Below are 17,500 nucleotides of genomic sequence, written 5' to 3'. Positions count from 1 at the left end.
CATTGGAAATAGTACAATGGAAAAAAAGTATGACTCGGAGGTGGGCAAAAAAATGGGGAAACTAGATGTGTGGGACATTTGGCAATCTAAACTAAATCTTTATTATGATGTCTCTGGATAATCACCCAGAAAGGACGATAAATACATGGGAGTATGTACATTGACACATATACCAGGGGAGTTGTCATCGCTTTTCAGCCATATTTCATTGTGTTGTTATAGGTGGTTGAAGACCATCACCTTTGTAATGTCTTTTGATTGGTAAAATATTTTTCATTGCGAAAAAGTAACTGCAACAGATTTTGTAACATTGGGCTTCATAGGTTTATATTTCTTGTTTCAGGTGTTTCTTTTGATGTTCTTGATTATTATTTTTTTTTGTAATATCATCTGTAATTACAATGTTTCACCAAAACAAAAATAAATTCTCAAAAGTTGCATGCATGTCTGACATTTTGCTCTCATTGGCGATTGTTTTTTCAGAGTATATTTTCACTGGATTTTCAAAAAAGTAGGGTGACTTCCAACTCGAATTTCATTTCAACTGGGCTCTGCAGAAATTGTGAGATGGAATTCTATTCAGTATTTAGTGCCAGCAATGATGGATCAAGAAAAATAATCGTGGAACATTTTTGCGCATTTGTACTCGTCTGAAGCAGATGTAATTGATATAAACAAAGCAATGGATTGGTTGCACCTCCATTGTACCACCCCTGCATCCCATGATGCTCAGAACAGTGGATTAGATCATTGTGCATCAAATTGTGAGGGAAGTGGTCTATTTTCTTTTCTGTCTGGCTGCCTGTTTCTTTGTCTGTCTGTGAGCAGGATATTTCAAAAATTGTGAACGGATTCAGATGTAACAAAAAAAGGCTGATTTGATTTTGGTTGACAAGAATGAGCAGATTCGATTTTTATTGAGGTCTGGATCCAAATCCGGCCCATCAGTGGGATACAAAACGTAAACTGTTCAGCTTGGCTGAGGTACATGCTCTACTCAGTGCCGTTCTTATTACTTTTTGTTATTACGTTGTTGGACTTAAGTCTGGAAACAAAAACACGAACAAAACACGGCTTATTACATATTGTATTTGTAATAAATTACTAAAATTGTGTGTGTGTGTGTGTGTGTGTGTGTGTGTGTGTGTGTGTGTGTGTGTGTGTGTGTGTGTGTGTGTTTATTAAAAAGGGTTCCTGCTGTCACAAGAATACAAAAAATGGTACCAACACCAACAGCACACAAGAATATATTGTAAATAGTGGTTCTCAAAACAATAGAAAGAAATATAGAAGTACATGAAGAAAAAAAAAAAAAAAAAAAACATTCCCCAAGTCCCAAATTATACAAAGATTGGTATTCCTCGAAAAGAAGTGACGGATATTATGGTCTTACAAGCTCGTATGACCTCATCTTCATATATTTTTTCTGCAATTTACTACATTCTGTTATTTTCCGTGTCAGATTCAGTTGGCCATGGTTCAGCCTCTCATGTATTTCCACAAATAAACATGCCTCTACAATAAGTTTTCTGCTTGAAGTCATGGATTCCATCTGTTTTCCCAAGATCATGGAAAGTTATTGGCACTACATAGTGGTAAAGACCAATAAATTGTGTAAGACATAACTGATACCCAAAATATTGTATTTTTTAAAATAATCAAATATATCCATCGATGATAAATGTCAGTGTGTGTCAGTCAGTCCATCAGTGTGTCTCCTCTATAACTCCAAAACCATGTATAACCTAAACCCCTAAAACTTCGAATGCATACTTAGGCAACTCTAAGGGAACTCCAATGGAGGGCATGAATGGAAATTGGGGTTTGGGTTAATTTAAACACCCCTTTTGAAGATTATTATTAATGGCCTTATTTAATGAGCCTTTATCAAGGCTTCATTCTTGGTCAACCCATTTGTCAGCCTAATCTCCCTCACTGTGGTCTTAATTCACCATTTTTTGGGCCTACTCAACAATGCCTAACTGCAAGGGTTTCTCAACGATAAAGTGCTCAAAATTTTTTCACTTTCCTCACTCATATCATCGAAAGCCCCAGTTTCATACTTACAAATGAGTGGATACATCGCGATGCTTATTAACATCCAGAGGCACCAGTGTTCGTGCCTTTATTTCATGTCCGCATATGCGATAATCTTTAGAATCTCTTAGCCTGAGACAAATTTCAAAATTTAAACTGCGGAATTGACTTTAGCAGCAGTTCCGACTGCTAAAACAAAAACAAAAAGTATTCATTGCCCAATTTGCTCAATGTTTGACACTGGGTGGCATTTAATATGACTGAATGGCGATCGCTAATCACTTGCCAAGCCTGCCGCTCCTTATCAACCGTTTTGTTGGAGTGCTAGCTTGAGTGCTTAAGCCACTTGGTGAGTGCTCTACAAGCTGCTTGGATGTTCGTTTGCAAGCCATAGCGATACACAGCAAAAGTAACCTGCACTGTCCCTCTGCACAACACAATCAAAAATACATTGATCGATGCACAATGCTCATACTGCCCACCTACCTGTGGTGCGCCCCGTGATGTCGTATGGTGCAAAGGCTGAGTTCCTTATCAATGGATGAATGGAGGGAAGGAAGGGATGGATGGAGGGAAGGGATGGGTGGAGGGAAGGGATTAGTCGAAGGATGGACCAAAGCTATGTTTGTAAGCCGTGGCGAGACAGTAGACGGTGGTGTAAATGACTTTTCTTTTTTTTTTTTAATCACAGCTGTTGTCGTTTTTGAAAATAAAATTACAAATTGACATTCAAGACAATGGTAGGTGATAAGGTGAATAAAGTACATATATAAACGTGTGTTCTGTTGCCTTAGTTAAATCTGACAAAAGTTTAAAATGTCATCTTCACCTCGGAGCAGTCATGCTGAGCACCGCCCAGAGACGCTCGGAGATGCACCTCCTGGTGAAGTACTTTAGAGGTTATTATGGGAGAGTTGTTTCCAAAACCCAAGGTCATTGCAGATGCTGCAAGGAATATAAGGGGAGACGAAGGAACAGCAGGTGGGAACTCATTCATTCATCATTCATTCCTTACACCATGTTCACGCTAAGATTGGAGTTTCGCGTGTTCATGAACAACTGTGGAACTTGCTGTGAATCCACTTTCCATCCCATCCATCCATCTCTTCGTTTTTCCTCACTCCACCACCTCTCCTTCCCCTCTCTCCTCACTCTCTCACGACTCTTCCAACTTTAATGAAGTGATAAACAATGGGTGGTTGTGATAAGTTCCCACAGGTGGTTGGGTTGTGGTTTGGAGGTGGTTATGTTGTGCTGTGGTGTTTGTGTTGTGTTTTGAGTGCAGATTGTCAAAGAGTGTGCGGGTTGGGTGGCTGGGCAATTTTTTGGCTGTTGGGGCTGCTGCTGAGTTCGATTCCGCAGTTTTCATTTTGGGATTCGGCTTGGGTTGAGAGATTCTGAGGCTTATCGCATTTTGGTTGTAAAACACGTGCGGAAATGAAACAAAGGTATGAAGCACTGGTATCTCTGGGCATTTATAAACAGTGCAGCAAGGGTGCAATGGGCTCCATAGTCTCTCTTGGCCTGAGCTGGATTTCGTGTTTGGACTGCGGGGTTGGGCTTGGCGGCGTAATAGTTTGTCCAGGTTCGCGCGTTCTTTGGTGCTCTGGGCGGAATGTGACCCCCCCCCCCCCTTGGAGAGATCCAGTTCCACAGCAGGTAAACAGGATGACAGCCGAAGTTCAAATCACATACCTCAAGGGAAGCCTATGTTATAACCTCTTTAAAAATGGTGCGTGATGTTTGGAACTGACGGGTGGTTTTGCTCTCCTCTTTGAACGTGCTGTTTTAACGTACCCATTTCGTTCAACCTTGTAAGAATGCCAGCAAACGGGGCCATCCCCCCTCACCCCCTGCTTCCCCTCAGCTCCCCCTCCCAATCAAGTCGAGCCACAGCCCCCCCCCCTTTCCCTTCCCTTCGAATCCCACTACCAAATACAAGTCCAGAACAGCCCCTTCCCCTCCCCACTACTTCCCCCTCCCTGACCCCCAATTCTCTTCACTCCCACCCTATCCTCGCATACCCTACCTCCCGGAATGTATAGCGATGTGTAGTGAAGCGTCATTCTCCTTCCACCCCACCCCCACCCCCTTCACGCTTCCCCTCCTCCTCCTCTTTTCACTTCCTCTCCCTCTTTCTCTTCCCTCCTCTCCCCTTCCCTCCTCACTCCCTCCCCAATCTCCCCCCACCCCGCTCTCTCCCACCCCTCATTCTCTGTACCCCCAACCTCATTTATTATTCTCATCAGCGAAGCGACGGGTGATATTTGCAAGTAAATGTTTTTTAAAAAGGAGTCAAACAAATCAAATAAAGTCTTCCAAAATATGCTTTTCCAGTCAATACTTCTTACCTTGTTTTGAGTAAAGTCCCCCACCAGCCTGCTTTGGATGTTTGGGTACTGGCAAACCTGCCACAAAATTTTGGTGCTTTCACGAGCCAGGCCTGGGTTTGCAAAACCATGGCACACAAACCTGCAGAATGAGCATTATTAAGCAAATGTGGATTTGAGAACAGAGGGCAGAGTTAAAAAAGAAAAAGTAGTAATGAAGCAACCAGTAATAAACAAGGGCATGAGGAGTTGAGTAGTGGCAGGCAATGCATACAAAAGATGAAATGTACTTTATCCAGAGCAAGTCCAAGAATTTGCGCACTTTATGTATGGGACATTCAGAAAGTTTAACCCACTGAAAAGCAATTAAGATAGTCATTGATTTCAATCATTTTTATTCTAATGTTGGGTAATCTGCAAGGAGAATAGCCACAATAATTTATGTCATTAGTCCGTGGGATTATTATGTAATTAAAGAAAACATGGTGCGTTTTGTATGGGACCACAAGAAATATGATTTTTCAAAGAAATATGTTCAAGTTCAAAGTTCTCTTAAAGTATTATATCATTCATCAGAATTTTCAGTGTGGAGAAAGTTGAAACACTTGCGTAACTCATCACAAATTCTCTTACAGAAAAAATACACAGGAAAGAGAGATTAATAAGTGTTCACGAAGGATGCGTTACGTATGTGACAAAATTCTCCATAGACTGTACATGCGATATATTCATTGTTGGTGTAAATTGCCTTTCATAACACAATCAAAAAGCTTGAGCATATTTTGACACAAAGATCCAACATTTAACGATTACAAACTCAGCAATTAATGGACTAGGATATGAAACAGTGATCATCTGAATATTAAGTATTAAAAATGAAAAATGATTGTAAATAAGAATCATATTAACCATGGTTTGCAAGTACTTCTGAAGAAAATGAAATGCACAATTTTATTGTGGACATACACAAAAATGGACTCTAAAAATGATTAAACCCAGACAGGACACAAATGATAGATCTGTTTTACTGTGTGTACAAGGAATGAAAATAAACAAAGGAATTTACACAGAGTAATTTGTTAGTAATAAAAAAAATTTTCATGCTCATAGATTTTTGCAAATATTTGTCTCAGCACCTCAGGGCTTTTATACGTTTAATATAAGTAATTATACGTAGGTGCAAACGTTTATCAACTCGATTGAAAATACCAAATCTGGCAACTTAGTGATAATATGCACCACTTCCACTTACACAAGGGAATAGAAAGAGCTATTAATTTTGTGAAAAAGGGAAATACATATTCCAGTACAAGAAAATACCACCTGTAGCTTCGCTGATGGGAATAATAAGGCGATGGGATGGGAGGGAGGAATAGAAGGGGGGTGGGGGAGAGAGCGCGAGTTGAAAGGAGAGAGGAAGGAGGAGAAGCGAGGAGGAGTGGGGGAAGGAAAGAGTGTGAGGTGAGAGGAAGGAAAGGCAGACATGCGGTGGAGCGTTAATTATCACAGGCACGCATCCGGAAACAAAAACCGCCCGGACGCGTCTGGAGCCAAGCTGGCCAGAGACAAACACCGCCCAGATATAACCACCGTCCGGATATGTCCAGAGACAGAGACAGAGAGAGAGGGGGGGTGTGGAAGGAGGGTGCTGCACTGCATTGGGAAGGGGTAGAGCAAGGATGGGACAGAGAGACACTACTACTACTACTACTACTACTACTACTACTACTACTACTACTACTACTACTACTACTAGAGCCGTTTTTGCAGCCATTTTATCCACTTGTGACTAACAGATAACACCTAACACCATTTAATGGTGTGACTAACACCATTTAATGTGACTAACAGAGACAGATATGCTTTATGAACAACACACACACACACACACACACACACACACACACACACACACACACACACACACACACACACACACACACACACACACACACACACACACCTGACATCGGCAGCAACCTCAAAACCTTGAGTAGCTTTCGCCGAAAAACAACAATGCATATATAGACGTTTCAAGGGTATGTTCACAAACATTATTCTTTAAAAACAGCTGCGTGTGACTGGTGGAAAAAAAAAATTTGGTTTGGTAATTTAGAAAACACGTTAACATGGCAAGCGGCTTGGAAATCGCGCGTTATTTCACCACAACTCGCTCAGGGCGACGGAGCACGTTCCACTCGCTCAGTGCGATGGAAGACGAAGCACTCGCTCAGGACGACGGAGCACGAACCACTCCTTCAGGGCGACAGAGCACGAACAACTCGCTCAGGGCGACAGAGCACGGACCACTCGCATGCTCAGGGCGATGGAGCACGGACCACTCGCATGTTCAGGGCGATGGAGCACGGACCACACTCTCGCTCAGGGCGACGATGTAAAATGTTACACGAGGGACTGACAAAGAGAGTAGAGGAATTGACATAGACGATGGGAAAATAGAACGGGAATTGAAAACACAAATAGAGACAACGAAGGTGACGTTAGAGGGGCACATACAAGCGGCGCATCGGGAATTAATGATGGTAAAATAGGAGGTGGATGAGGTAAAAATCGAGATTATTGAAATTAAAGCAAAACAGATAAAAACAGGTAGTGGGGTAAAGGAGAAGACTATAGAATGCACGAACATGTTATATTCACAGCGTGACAATGTGCTCAAAGATCAAGCAAAGAGGATACAGGTCCTTGAGACGATCCGGGAGGAGGTGAGTGCAGTGAAGGTGAGTCATGGCCAGACCGCGTCATGGCCAGACCGCGTCATGGCCAGACCGCGTCATGGCCAGACCGCGTCATGGCCAGACCGCGTCATGGCCAGACCGCGTCATGGCCAGAACGCGTCATGGCCAGAACGCGTCATGGCCATGCGATTGGGTGTGTGTCAAGCTTGGGGGGAATAAACGACCTGGGGTTTCTTGGAATGCCCAATATGTCGAGTGTGCAGAGAGCAAGCATGATGGAGTGTGTGCCAGGAATGACTAGTGTGGAGTGTATGAGCGAATGTAAGAGCACAGGACATGCACTGACACAGACGGTGGTAGCTGATAGCTTGATAGACGGGCGGAGTGCACCCTCCACGAGCAACAAATTTCAAACGCGGATGTGTTCTGGTCTTGAGTGTGGGAAAATCAACATGGATTTGGGATCCATGGCACCATTTCCTCTGTGGCCTGTGTTCCACCCCCATCTGTTCTGTGGACTGCCACACGCTGCAGCCTCATCCCAGGTGACACCGTTCCAATTATTATGGTGGTTTTGCTTTCTTTTCTTTTGTTTGAACTGCATTTACTGCAGCAGCATGCTACCACACTTATGGACTGCCCCTTTGTTGCAGCCTCATTCCAGCCACATACCAGTCTCATGCCACTTTTCCTCATGTCTTTTCACACGAATTGCCATGACCATGAACTGCACTAACACAGCACAGTGGAAGAAGTGGCTCGGTTCTTGTTGTTGCTTTCTTTGATCATATTTTTTGTCTAGAAGGCCACAACATTTATGGCCTGTATGCCGGTCACTGGCCTGCCAGTTTGTTTTGTTTTGTTAGGTGTACTGAAGAAGAGCATGAAGGTAGCAAGAAGTCAACAGGTGTTCCCCCCCCCCCCTCCACAATTTTCCTTTTGAATTTCTGTAGGTCCTGGGTCAGAAATTGTATGGAGTTGTATAATTGTGTCGATTGTAAAAGCCCACTGGTTATATGTTTTAGTTTCAAAAGTTCTGGCAATTTGGTGTAGCATAAGGTTGTTTGTGTGAGTCAGTTAGGTAGTTCCCAACGCATCAGGTGGGACATATCTAGTTTAAAGTGTCACACACACTAAAGGCCCAGTCACACCTTGACGTTTTAGCCAGCAATGGCAACGTATTAAAATGTATGTAAAACGCTGGCTTACGTTGAACTTTTGATGTTTTTTTTAAAGATTTGGACGTATTCATAACGACTTGGTCTTATGCATAACGTATTAGTAATAGACACAGAACGTTTCGTTGTGTTATAGATAACTTATACCAACGAATGCTGAACCTGTTGTCGGCCTTCACAACCTATGCCCAACGATAGTATAACTTCGGCATAGCGTGCTGCACGCATCGCCGACGATGACGTGGCGTAGGTTATGAAAAGGCTGCCGCACAACGATTAAAATCATAACTGCGGAGAAATGGAAGTGTCAACATCGCAGTCACACCTTGGCGATCTTGCCAGCGTATGCCGACCTCTGAAAAATGCGTCTAAAACGCTGGCGCACGTCGAATACGGTATGGGTAAGTTTGGTATGCGTGAATAGAACGCTAAAGTACGCTATCATACGTCGTATTAAGTGGAGTACGTCTTGTAATTTTAAACATGTTGAAAATTTTACGACGTACTTGCCGTATGACACACGCTCCACATGCGATGGGAATAAGTTGTACGCACGATATGCTATCGTTGACACACATCGACACACGTTACTTGTAAGGTGCTCATAAGTCAAAACACGTCAAAGTAATGGTTAGCGTCAGTGTTCCAGACTCCCAGTTTTTTTTTTTCTTCGGTATGACGGTGTTCAGTGTACAGTGCGGTTATGATTTAAATCGTTGAGCGGCAGCCTATTAATTATATTATATTATAACCACACTAGAAATCGAAGTGTCAAAATCACCATCATACCGAAGGAAGGAAGAAAAAAAAAAAACCTAAAAAAAAAAAAAAACCAGGGAGTCTGGAACACTGACGCTAACCATTACCTTGATGTGTTTCGACTTATGAGCACCTTACAAGTAACGTGTGTCGATGTGTGTCACCGATCGCGTAACGTGAGTACAACACGTAACTCATAGGTTAGAAATAAGTTTTGGGTACGCTAAACATTACCTCGACGTGCTTCGACTTGTGAGTAACTCACAAGTAACGTGTGTCGACGTGTGTCAACGATCGTGTGATGTGCCTACAACTTATGGCCAGCGTTATGCGGAACATGTGAGTCATACGCTGGCATAAGTCTTAAAATTTCAAGCATGGAAAATTTGAGGACAACCGAAAAGTACAACGTTTAAAGCCATCGTACAACGACATATGGCAGTGTTTTTCAGCGTGCTCTCAATGTTATCAAAACTTACCCATAACGTATTCGACGTGTACCAGCGTTTTAGACAAATTTTCCAAAAATCGGCATAAGCTGGCTAAAACGTCAAGGTGTGACTGGGCCTTAAAGCGTAGAGTTAAAACGTACTAGGTAGGGGGTAACTTCACCTGCATGTCACATGGTAATGCTAACTTTTAATGGCAATGATGTAACTTTTAACCAATGTCTCCAGCTGTTGGACAACTCGGGGAAAGTCTTGGATCGTAAAGGAGTGGTGTTACGGATTTCAGAATCTGATCTGACGAATGCATACAATCATCTAGGTCCTCAGACAGTTATTTCCCTAAATGCATGTCCAAGATAGACCCATCCCCATGTCTGGTGGGATTCTAACTTTGATGTGTTGAGAAGGGTAAAGAATAGATTCCCTCTCTTATGGAAAGGTCCTTTTTAGCTCCCCTGTTCGAAGAACAGAGAGCTGTAGCGATACCCCCGGTGTGAGCGTGAGCGTGAAAATGTTAAAGTTTTTGGTGCAAGTTATTTAGAATCTTGCCATTCATTTAATATGTGTACTGGGATGCTGATATTTGGCATGGAGGTTCCTTTGGGGTATACTATTGGTGTAATGAAGTTGAAATTAACAAATGATTTTTTTAGATATTTAAATTTCAACCTAAGATGGTGTCAAAGCCACCCAATGCTCACCTGTTTATACTAGACGCTTGCCATTCATTTAAAATGTGTACTCGGGATGCAATGAAGTCCAAATGAAATAAATTTTGTTGGTGCACCTTTTTCAGACTCAATATTTGTGAAGTCAAAACAATTCATATTATTTTCTTTTAGATGCATTTCTCATGGCAAGGCAAGTAGGTAATGTATTATTGCATAATGTTGATAAATACCATTGTACATGCACCGTTATAATTGTGATGCCATCACAATTACAAATAAAAATGATACTGCATGGTAGTTCGACTTATTCATTTATAATGCTGCCACTGTAACATGATCTGCTCTCTGGATGTCACTTTCCATTTTCAGTCTTGTATTAATAATATTTTTGCATCCTTCTAGTTTCCTTTCTAATGTTTTTATCTACCACACTATTTTTTACTGATTACAATATACAAAAATACATATATTGCTTTAAAATTATTTGGATCAGACTTCACTGCAATGCTTTATAAAAAATATTATTAGATGTCTTTTAAAAACGATAAATGTATAAACAGGCGAGCAATGGGTGGCTTTGACACCAACTCTCTGGTTCTCTTCACAACAGACACATTCATGCACGTGAAATAGCCGTTAGCCAAACGGAGGCTCTACACCTACCTCTTTCCATCGACGTTTGTCACCACGTTCAGCAGCTCTATGGACGCTAACTGGCTCTTTATCGTATCGGGCTGAACTTTGAGGTGATAATTGTTGTTGACGTTTTATGAGCGCTTCACGTTTTCGCTCGGTAATTCTGGAAAATGGCTGCTTTCTGCCGTTCATCCAGCACCCCAAACATGGCATCGTAAGCCAGGAATGATAGCGGGACGGGAAGGTTATCACATGCAATGATACGCAAAATGGGCAGGGTGGATTTGGCTGGAGGCTGCTTGAGGCTCCGCCCAGACGGGCCGCCTATAAAGAGGAAGAGAGGACCGTTTTTTTCCAGTCAGTTGGCGATCGCTGGTTGCGGTTCTGACAGCTTTGAGAGTCAGTTGGCGATAGCTAGTTGCGGTTCTGACAGCTTTGAGAGTCAGTTGGTGAGAGCTGGTTGCGGTTCTGACAACTTTGAGTCAGATGGCGTCGGTTCCAGTCAGACGGTCGCTTTGTCAGTTCCAGTCAGACGGTCGCTTCGTCGGTTCCAGTCAGACGGTCGCTTCATCGGTTCCAGTCAGATGGTCGCTTTGTCGGTTCCAGTCAGACGGTCGCTTCGTCGGTTCCAGTCAGAGGGTTGCTTTGTCAGTTCCAGTCACAGGGTTGTTTCGTCGGATCCAGTCAGAAGGTTGGTGAGTTGGCGACAGTTGAGTTTGTGACAGTTGGTGATGGCCTTGCAGTCTTACAGTTTCTAACAGTTCCTCAACTTCTCACTAACAGCTCCTAACAGCTGTCTGTCGGTTGTGACTCCTGGTGGCTCCTGACAGTGGGTGACGCTCGGACCGTTAATGCTGGTTCTGCTCGAGACCTGCTCTTGGCGTACCTGATTCTTGGGGGTGACCAATTGGCGTTCAAGCCTGTTCGCGAGTGGTTCCACGACAAGGCTGGGCACTGGCAACGGAAAACGCACGCTCACACATTTCAGGCTGCTTTATTTGACGTACGGCGACTTATATTTGGTGAGCGAGGCTGGATTTCTCTCCCCCCACCCCCCCCCCCGAATGATCTACTCTGCTGGGTACTCTTGCCCTGTGTTTAATTGTTAAGTAAGGCATAGTGATAAGCATCTGCTCTGTCTCCTTTTCAGTGCCCGATAAATTCTTTATTTGCTTGCGATTATTTTGATTGATTAGAATCAACTTATTCTTCCACAAGGAAATAAAAAGTTTTTTTTTTTTTTCCTGATTAATATATTTCTTCATTGACATTCCAACCTGTCCGTACTTGTCCTTTCCTTCCATTGATCCAGCATTGTCCGAAACTCGATAGAATGGGAGGTAATTACCAAACGAATTGACCTGAAATAGTTGGCACGCACCAGCGGTTAAACACTCAGCCGATCTAATTAAGATCTAATAAAGATAAGATTGGTGCTTTGCCGAGGGCACGCTCTCCGTTCAGGAAGCCACGTGACCTCTAGTTAAACGGCAAAATTAGACGGTGGACACTGGAACGCGTGGTTAACCGATTGGCGTTCGTGGTTCTAAACTCTAAAGCAACCCACCATATAACGAAGTTAATTGCGAGCGGTGGCCCCAGGAACGGCTCTTCTGAGGACAACCGGGGATTAACCCCCTCATAATACACTCGGTACCCGTGGCCGTCACAAAATATATATATATATATATATATATATATATATATATATATATATATACATATATATGTGTATTTGTGTATTTCTTCTTCTTCTTTCGGCTGCTCCCGTGAGGGGTCGCCATAGCGGACCATCCGTTATGATCCGCATAATGATTTGGCACAGGTTTTACGCCGGATGCCCTTCCTGATGCAACCCTGGTCACCTCTTACGACACAGGGACATGGTACACCTATTCTAACCGAGGCATACACCGGGCCCAGTACACTGGTACTCACTTCGCCGATCTCGGAAGGATGACAGGCTGAGTCAACCTCCTGGTGTGTATTAATTCAAGCGGCCAACGGGGCTTGAACTCAGGACCTTTTGGATCCCAAGCCACTATCCTAACCACTACGCCAACACCAGGCTATTGTATATGTATATATCTATTATAATACCAAGCTTGCACACTAAAAACTCGGCTCGCCATCACACGATCCCTATGAAATTGCTGTGGCACTTTGCGGACATGCCGACAATGTTTGGGAAGTCTTGGCGTTCCATAGTACCACTTGCATTTTGCACAATGCGTATTTTTGTCATTCCCCGTGTACGGTCTGTCATCTGCTACCAGCTATGTTGTACTGCTATCCCGTGCATGTGCACGGGTATCGCTAGTGTATGTAGGTATATATATATATATATATATATATATATATTATATATATACATATATATATATATATATATATATATATATATATATATATATATATATATATATATATATATATATATATATATACATATACATATATATATATATACATATACATATATATATATACATATACATATACATATATATATATATACATATACATATATATATACATATACATATACATATATATATATACATATACATATATATATATACATATACATATATATATACATATACATATATATATACACATATATATACATATACACATATATATACATATATATATATATATATATATATATATATATATATATATATATATATATATATATATATATATATATATATCTATATATATACATACACATGTTGTTGCGGGCCGGGGGTCGGCTGAGAAGATCACCAGGGGAGGAAGCGATCTCGGGTTCCCACCAGCCTCCCCGGAATTGCAGGCCATCGCACATGGATAATTCCGTGACGCGGCGGGTCGCTAACCGATCTTGAACGCCAATAACTAAACCACGTGACTTAGGGTCCTTCGTCCAGTTAATCCAGTTACTTCAAAATAACCACGTGATCCAATTACCGGGGGAACGCCCTTGGTACACCTTGTCCGAACCGGATCACTTTACCAGATCAGATGCAGCCGAGCGACACTGCCAAGGACGTACCGGCTAAAAGGAACAGCTGGTTGGGAATAAAGTCCCAGCGAGGTTAGGATACGAAACATGCTGGATCAATGAAAGAAAAGACAAAAACGAACTGGGAACATTTCAACAAAGGATTTATTAACAGTCAGGCAAGGAAAGATATGTGGCACAGTGAATGTTGTTTATTGTTGTGTGTAGCAGGAATGGGAAGAAATGTGAGAGATGCGGCAATATACAAGCAACTTACAAAAGCAGACACAGAGCAGAGTTATCCCGATATAACTCTTGTACAATTTTAACTTAAGCGAGGACAGGCGCCAGGAAAAAACACACACACGATGAAGAGGAGTTGATGAAGAGAAAAAGGAGAGGAGATGAGGCGAACTATCTCTCAATACCTTGCATGATTGCCCGACCGTGCCACCAATACGTTTTGGGGGAATGCTCCACTGGGTGATACCTCCCTGACAGCTGGCGCGTCGTTTCTTGCTTCGTGGCACTCGTGCAGCTTGCATCGGTCAAGAAAATGAGAAGCAACCGTAGGGCGTGAAGGGAGGGACTTGGGTGGAGTGAGAAGCCAATGGGTGGAGAGAGGCAGGGTCCGAAGCAAGTGGGTGGAGAAGGGTGGCGAGCTGGTGAAGAAGGCGGAGTCAGCAGGTGAATTGGTAAAGAAGGGCGGAGCCAGCAGGCGAATTGGTAAAGAAGGGCGGAGCCAGCAGGCGAATAGGGAGGTTGTCGAAACCAAGCCAGACAAAACGAGCCGACAGGAATGAAGACAGGAACGATGGGCAGGAACGACGAGCAGAAACGACGAGCAGAAACGACGAGCAGAAACGACGAGCAGGAACGCCACACAGGAACGACGATGACCCCAACCGCCCCGCGACCCGCGCTTTTATAGATCCGGTGATGCGAGGTGGGGGCGACGACCCAAAGTGGTGTCATCACCAAAATCAGGCGCTCTGGTTTGGTCCTGGCCTGCACAAGGGCCAGCCACCATGACCGGAAGCGGCTCCACTTCACTTCCGGCCAGATGGTTCCAAGCTGCGGAATCGTCTCGCTCCGAGCACCGCGACACGAATCGCCTTGCACCGAACCCCGTGCCATGCCCGGCGACCTAGGGTTGGCGCTGGTCAATGTGCCTGCTCCATGGTGCGCCATGGGAACCGAGCAATCCAGCCGCACAGCATGCCTCTACCTCGTAGCAATTGCATCAAGGCGGAGGTACAGGAGGATGTCTGCCATCCGCGGGAGACATTTGTGGCTGTCGTGGTGAGCGAAGACCGACGTTAAGATGTTATTGTAACCCCATGCGTAGACCCGACCAAAGATGTGTGTTATTCGTGCCCCGTTCTGTACGATGATAAAGTATCACGGGCTGCATGCAAGTCCGCCATTGGACACGTGGTCTGCGTACGGGTCCGCCCGCCATCGAGCATGCCCCGTACAGTGCGCGTGGGTCCGCCATTGTACACGTGGTCAGCACGCAGGTCCGCCCGCCATCGAGCATGCCCCATGCAGTGCACGTGGGTCCGCCATTGTACACGTGGTCAGCACGCAGGTCCGCCCGCCATCGAGCATGCCCCATGCAGTGCGCGTGGGTCTGCCATTGTACACGTGGTCAGCACGCGGGTCCGCCCGCCATCGAGCACGCCATGTACAGTGTGTGCGGATCAGCCATTGGACACGTGGTTAGCATAAGAGTCCGCCCGCCATCGAGCATGCCCCGTACAGTGCGCGTGGGTCCGCCATTGTACACGTGGTCATCGCGCGGGTCCGCCCGCCATTGAGAATGCCCCGTACGGTGCGCAAGGGATCCGCCATTGTACACATGGTCAGCGCGCGGGTCCACACGCCATCCAGCATGCCCCGTACAGTGCGAGCGGGACCGCCATTGTACACGTGGTCAGCACGCGGGTGCCTCCGCCATCGAGAATGCCCCGTACGGTGCGCAAGGGATCCACCATTGTACACATGGTCAGTGCGCGTGTCCACCCACCATCCAGCATGCCCCGTACAGTGCGTGAGGGTCCGCCATTGACATGTGGTCAGTGCGCGGGTCCGCCCGCCATCCAGCATGCCCGTACAGTGCGTGCGGGTCCGCCATTGGACACGTGGTTAGCGCACGGGTCCGCCCGCCCTCCAGCATGCCCTTTTCAGTGCGAGCGGGACCGCTATTGTAGACGTGGTCAGCGCGCGGGTGCGTCCGCCATCGAGAATGCCCCGTACAGTGCGAGCGGGACTGCCATTGTACACGTGGTCAGCACGCGGGTGCGTCTGCCATCGAGAATGCCCCATACAGTGCGCAAGGGATCCGCCATTGTACACATGGTCAGTGCACGGGTCAAAATATATATATATATATATATATATATATATATATATATATATATATATATATATATATATATATATATATATATATATATATATATATTGTTGTGGATTCTCATCACTCCGGCGTACGGGCGACCGCTTTTAGCTAATAGCGGCTGCGCGCCCACCGACTGTGGCAATCCAGTCGCAGCTTTCGGATCAACACCGAAATCCAGCTATGGGTGTGTTTTTAACCACACAGTAAATCAGCCAACTCTTCTGTCCACGCACGACAGGGTTGATCGCCGAATTGTCGATTTACCTAATTATTCGCGCAGACAGAAATGTCGGGGATTCACACCTCGACGGGACCCATACGGACACAAGCCGCTTTAAGCAGCTCGCGCCGTTTGCGATTGCCGAGCGGTTTATTATCGCCAAGCCCCGTCGGACTCGATTATCTTATCGGCTATTAAAAACCAGCAATTATTGCGAACGCAATTACGGCAGCTCAATGGAGGAAGAGATGCAACGAGCAGGTGAATATTCAAACAATGACATTTATTTTACACGCATGCAGTCAATGGGGCTAAGGGACAAGACACGAGCAAAAAGACCTACAGCCGTTGTCTATTTACTAATGTACAGGCACTTAACAGTTCTACTTATAGGACAAGGCACCACAGACTTCCATGCAAAAACCCCAGAAAAGAACGAGAGAACAGGGCCTGTAGGCCTTTAATGTGCCTCGGAGCCGGGATGACCGCAAGGCTCTGAGAGGCCGTGCAGGTTACCTGCCACCCTCGTGGTGACTCGCTGGGCCATGGTTCGGCGACCCTCGGTGTGTCCGCCCACACTCGACTGGACTCCACCAGCTCCTGACTCCACTCTCGACTCCGACAATGCCTCCAACGGAGCCTTCAACGTCCAAGGAGACCAAGGAGAGAGACCAAGGAGAGGGGTTCTCTCACCCACTCGCCAACAGCCAGCTGCCAACTCCCTCCTCAACTCAACTCCTCTCCTCTCGGCGCTCCAACGCGCCCCTTTTATCACCCCGGAGCGTTCGCCCCGCCCTTCTCGGCGCGCGGGGGGACATTCGGGTGAGTTCTGGTTGATCTTGTACGGTGCATACTTTTAACCGTCACTTCTGTTTACCCGGCAGTGTTGGAGTTGTTTTCCTTCAGTGAATACTTTTTGGTTGTCGATATGTTGGCGGTTGTAGCGAAGGTGGTGAGATGTTGTTGGTTGAGGCGAAGGTGGTGAAGAGATGTTGTTTAAAACAACGAAAGAAAAGAATAATACTACCTCAAAGATCACAGCCCGGCTCACGAATAAATCCCGTTAGACATCGGTGGGGAAATCTATTCTGGACACACACTTATCGACATAACTGATCTTCGGGG

At 44.9% G+C, this 17,500-nt stretch overlaps 1 protein-coding gene across 1 annotated transcript in view; it reads right to left on the bottom strand.

The window, feature by feature from the left end:
• NUP205 (nucleoporin 205) overlaps nt 1-17,500 on the bottom strand; it is a 327,963-nt gene that overhangs the window by 183,545 nt on the left and 126,918 nt on the right. Inside the window, exon 20 of the mRNA XM_085884280.1 lies at nt 4,389-4,509. Within this exon, the coding sequence (XP_085740406.1) occupies nt 4,389-4,509 (121 nt within the window). The remainder of the gene's footprint in view (nt 1-4,388; nt 4,510-17,500) is intronic.

Source organism: Eptatretus burgeri, chromosome 6 (assembly GCF_056783735.1).
Source record: "Eptatretus burgeri isolate ZD-2024b chromosome 6, Ebu_testis_v1, whole genome shotgun sequence".
Classification (NCBI taxonomy): Eukaryota; Metazoa; Chordata; class Myxini; order Myxiniformes; family Myxinidae; genus Eptatretus; species Eptatretus burgeri.
Note: the sequence above shows the minus strand (reverse complement) of the source record. Positions and strands in the feature narration are given on the sequence as shown.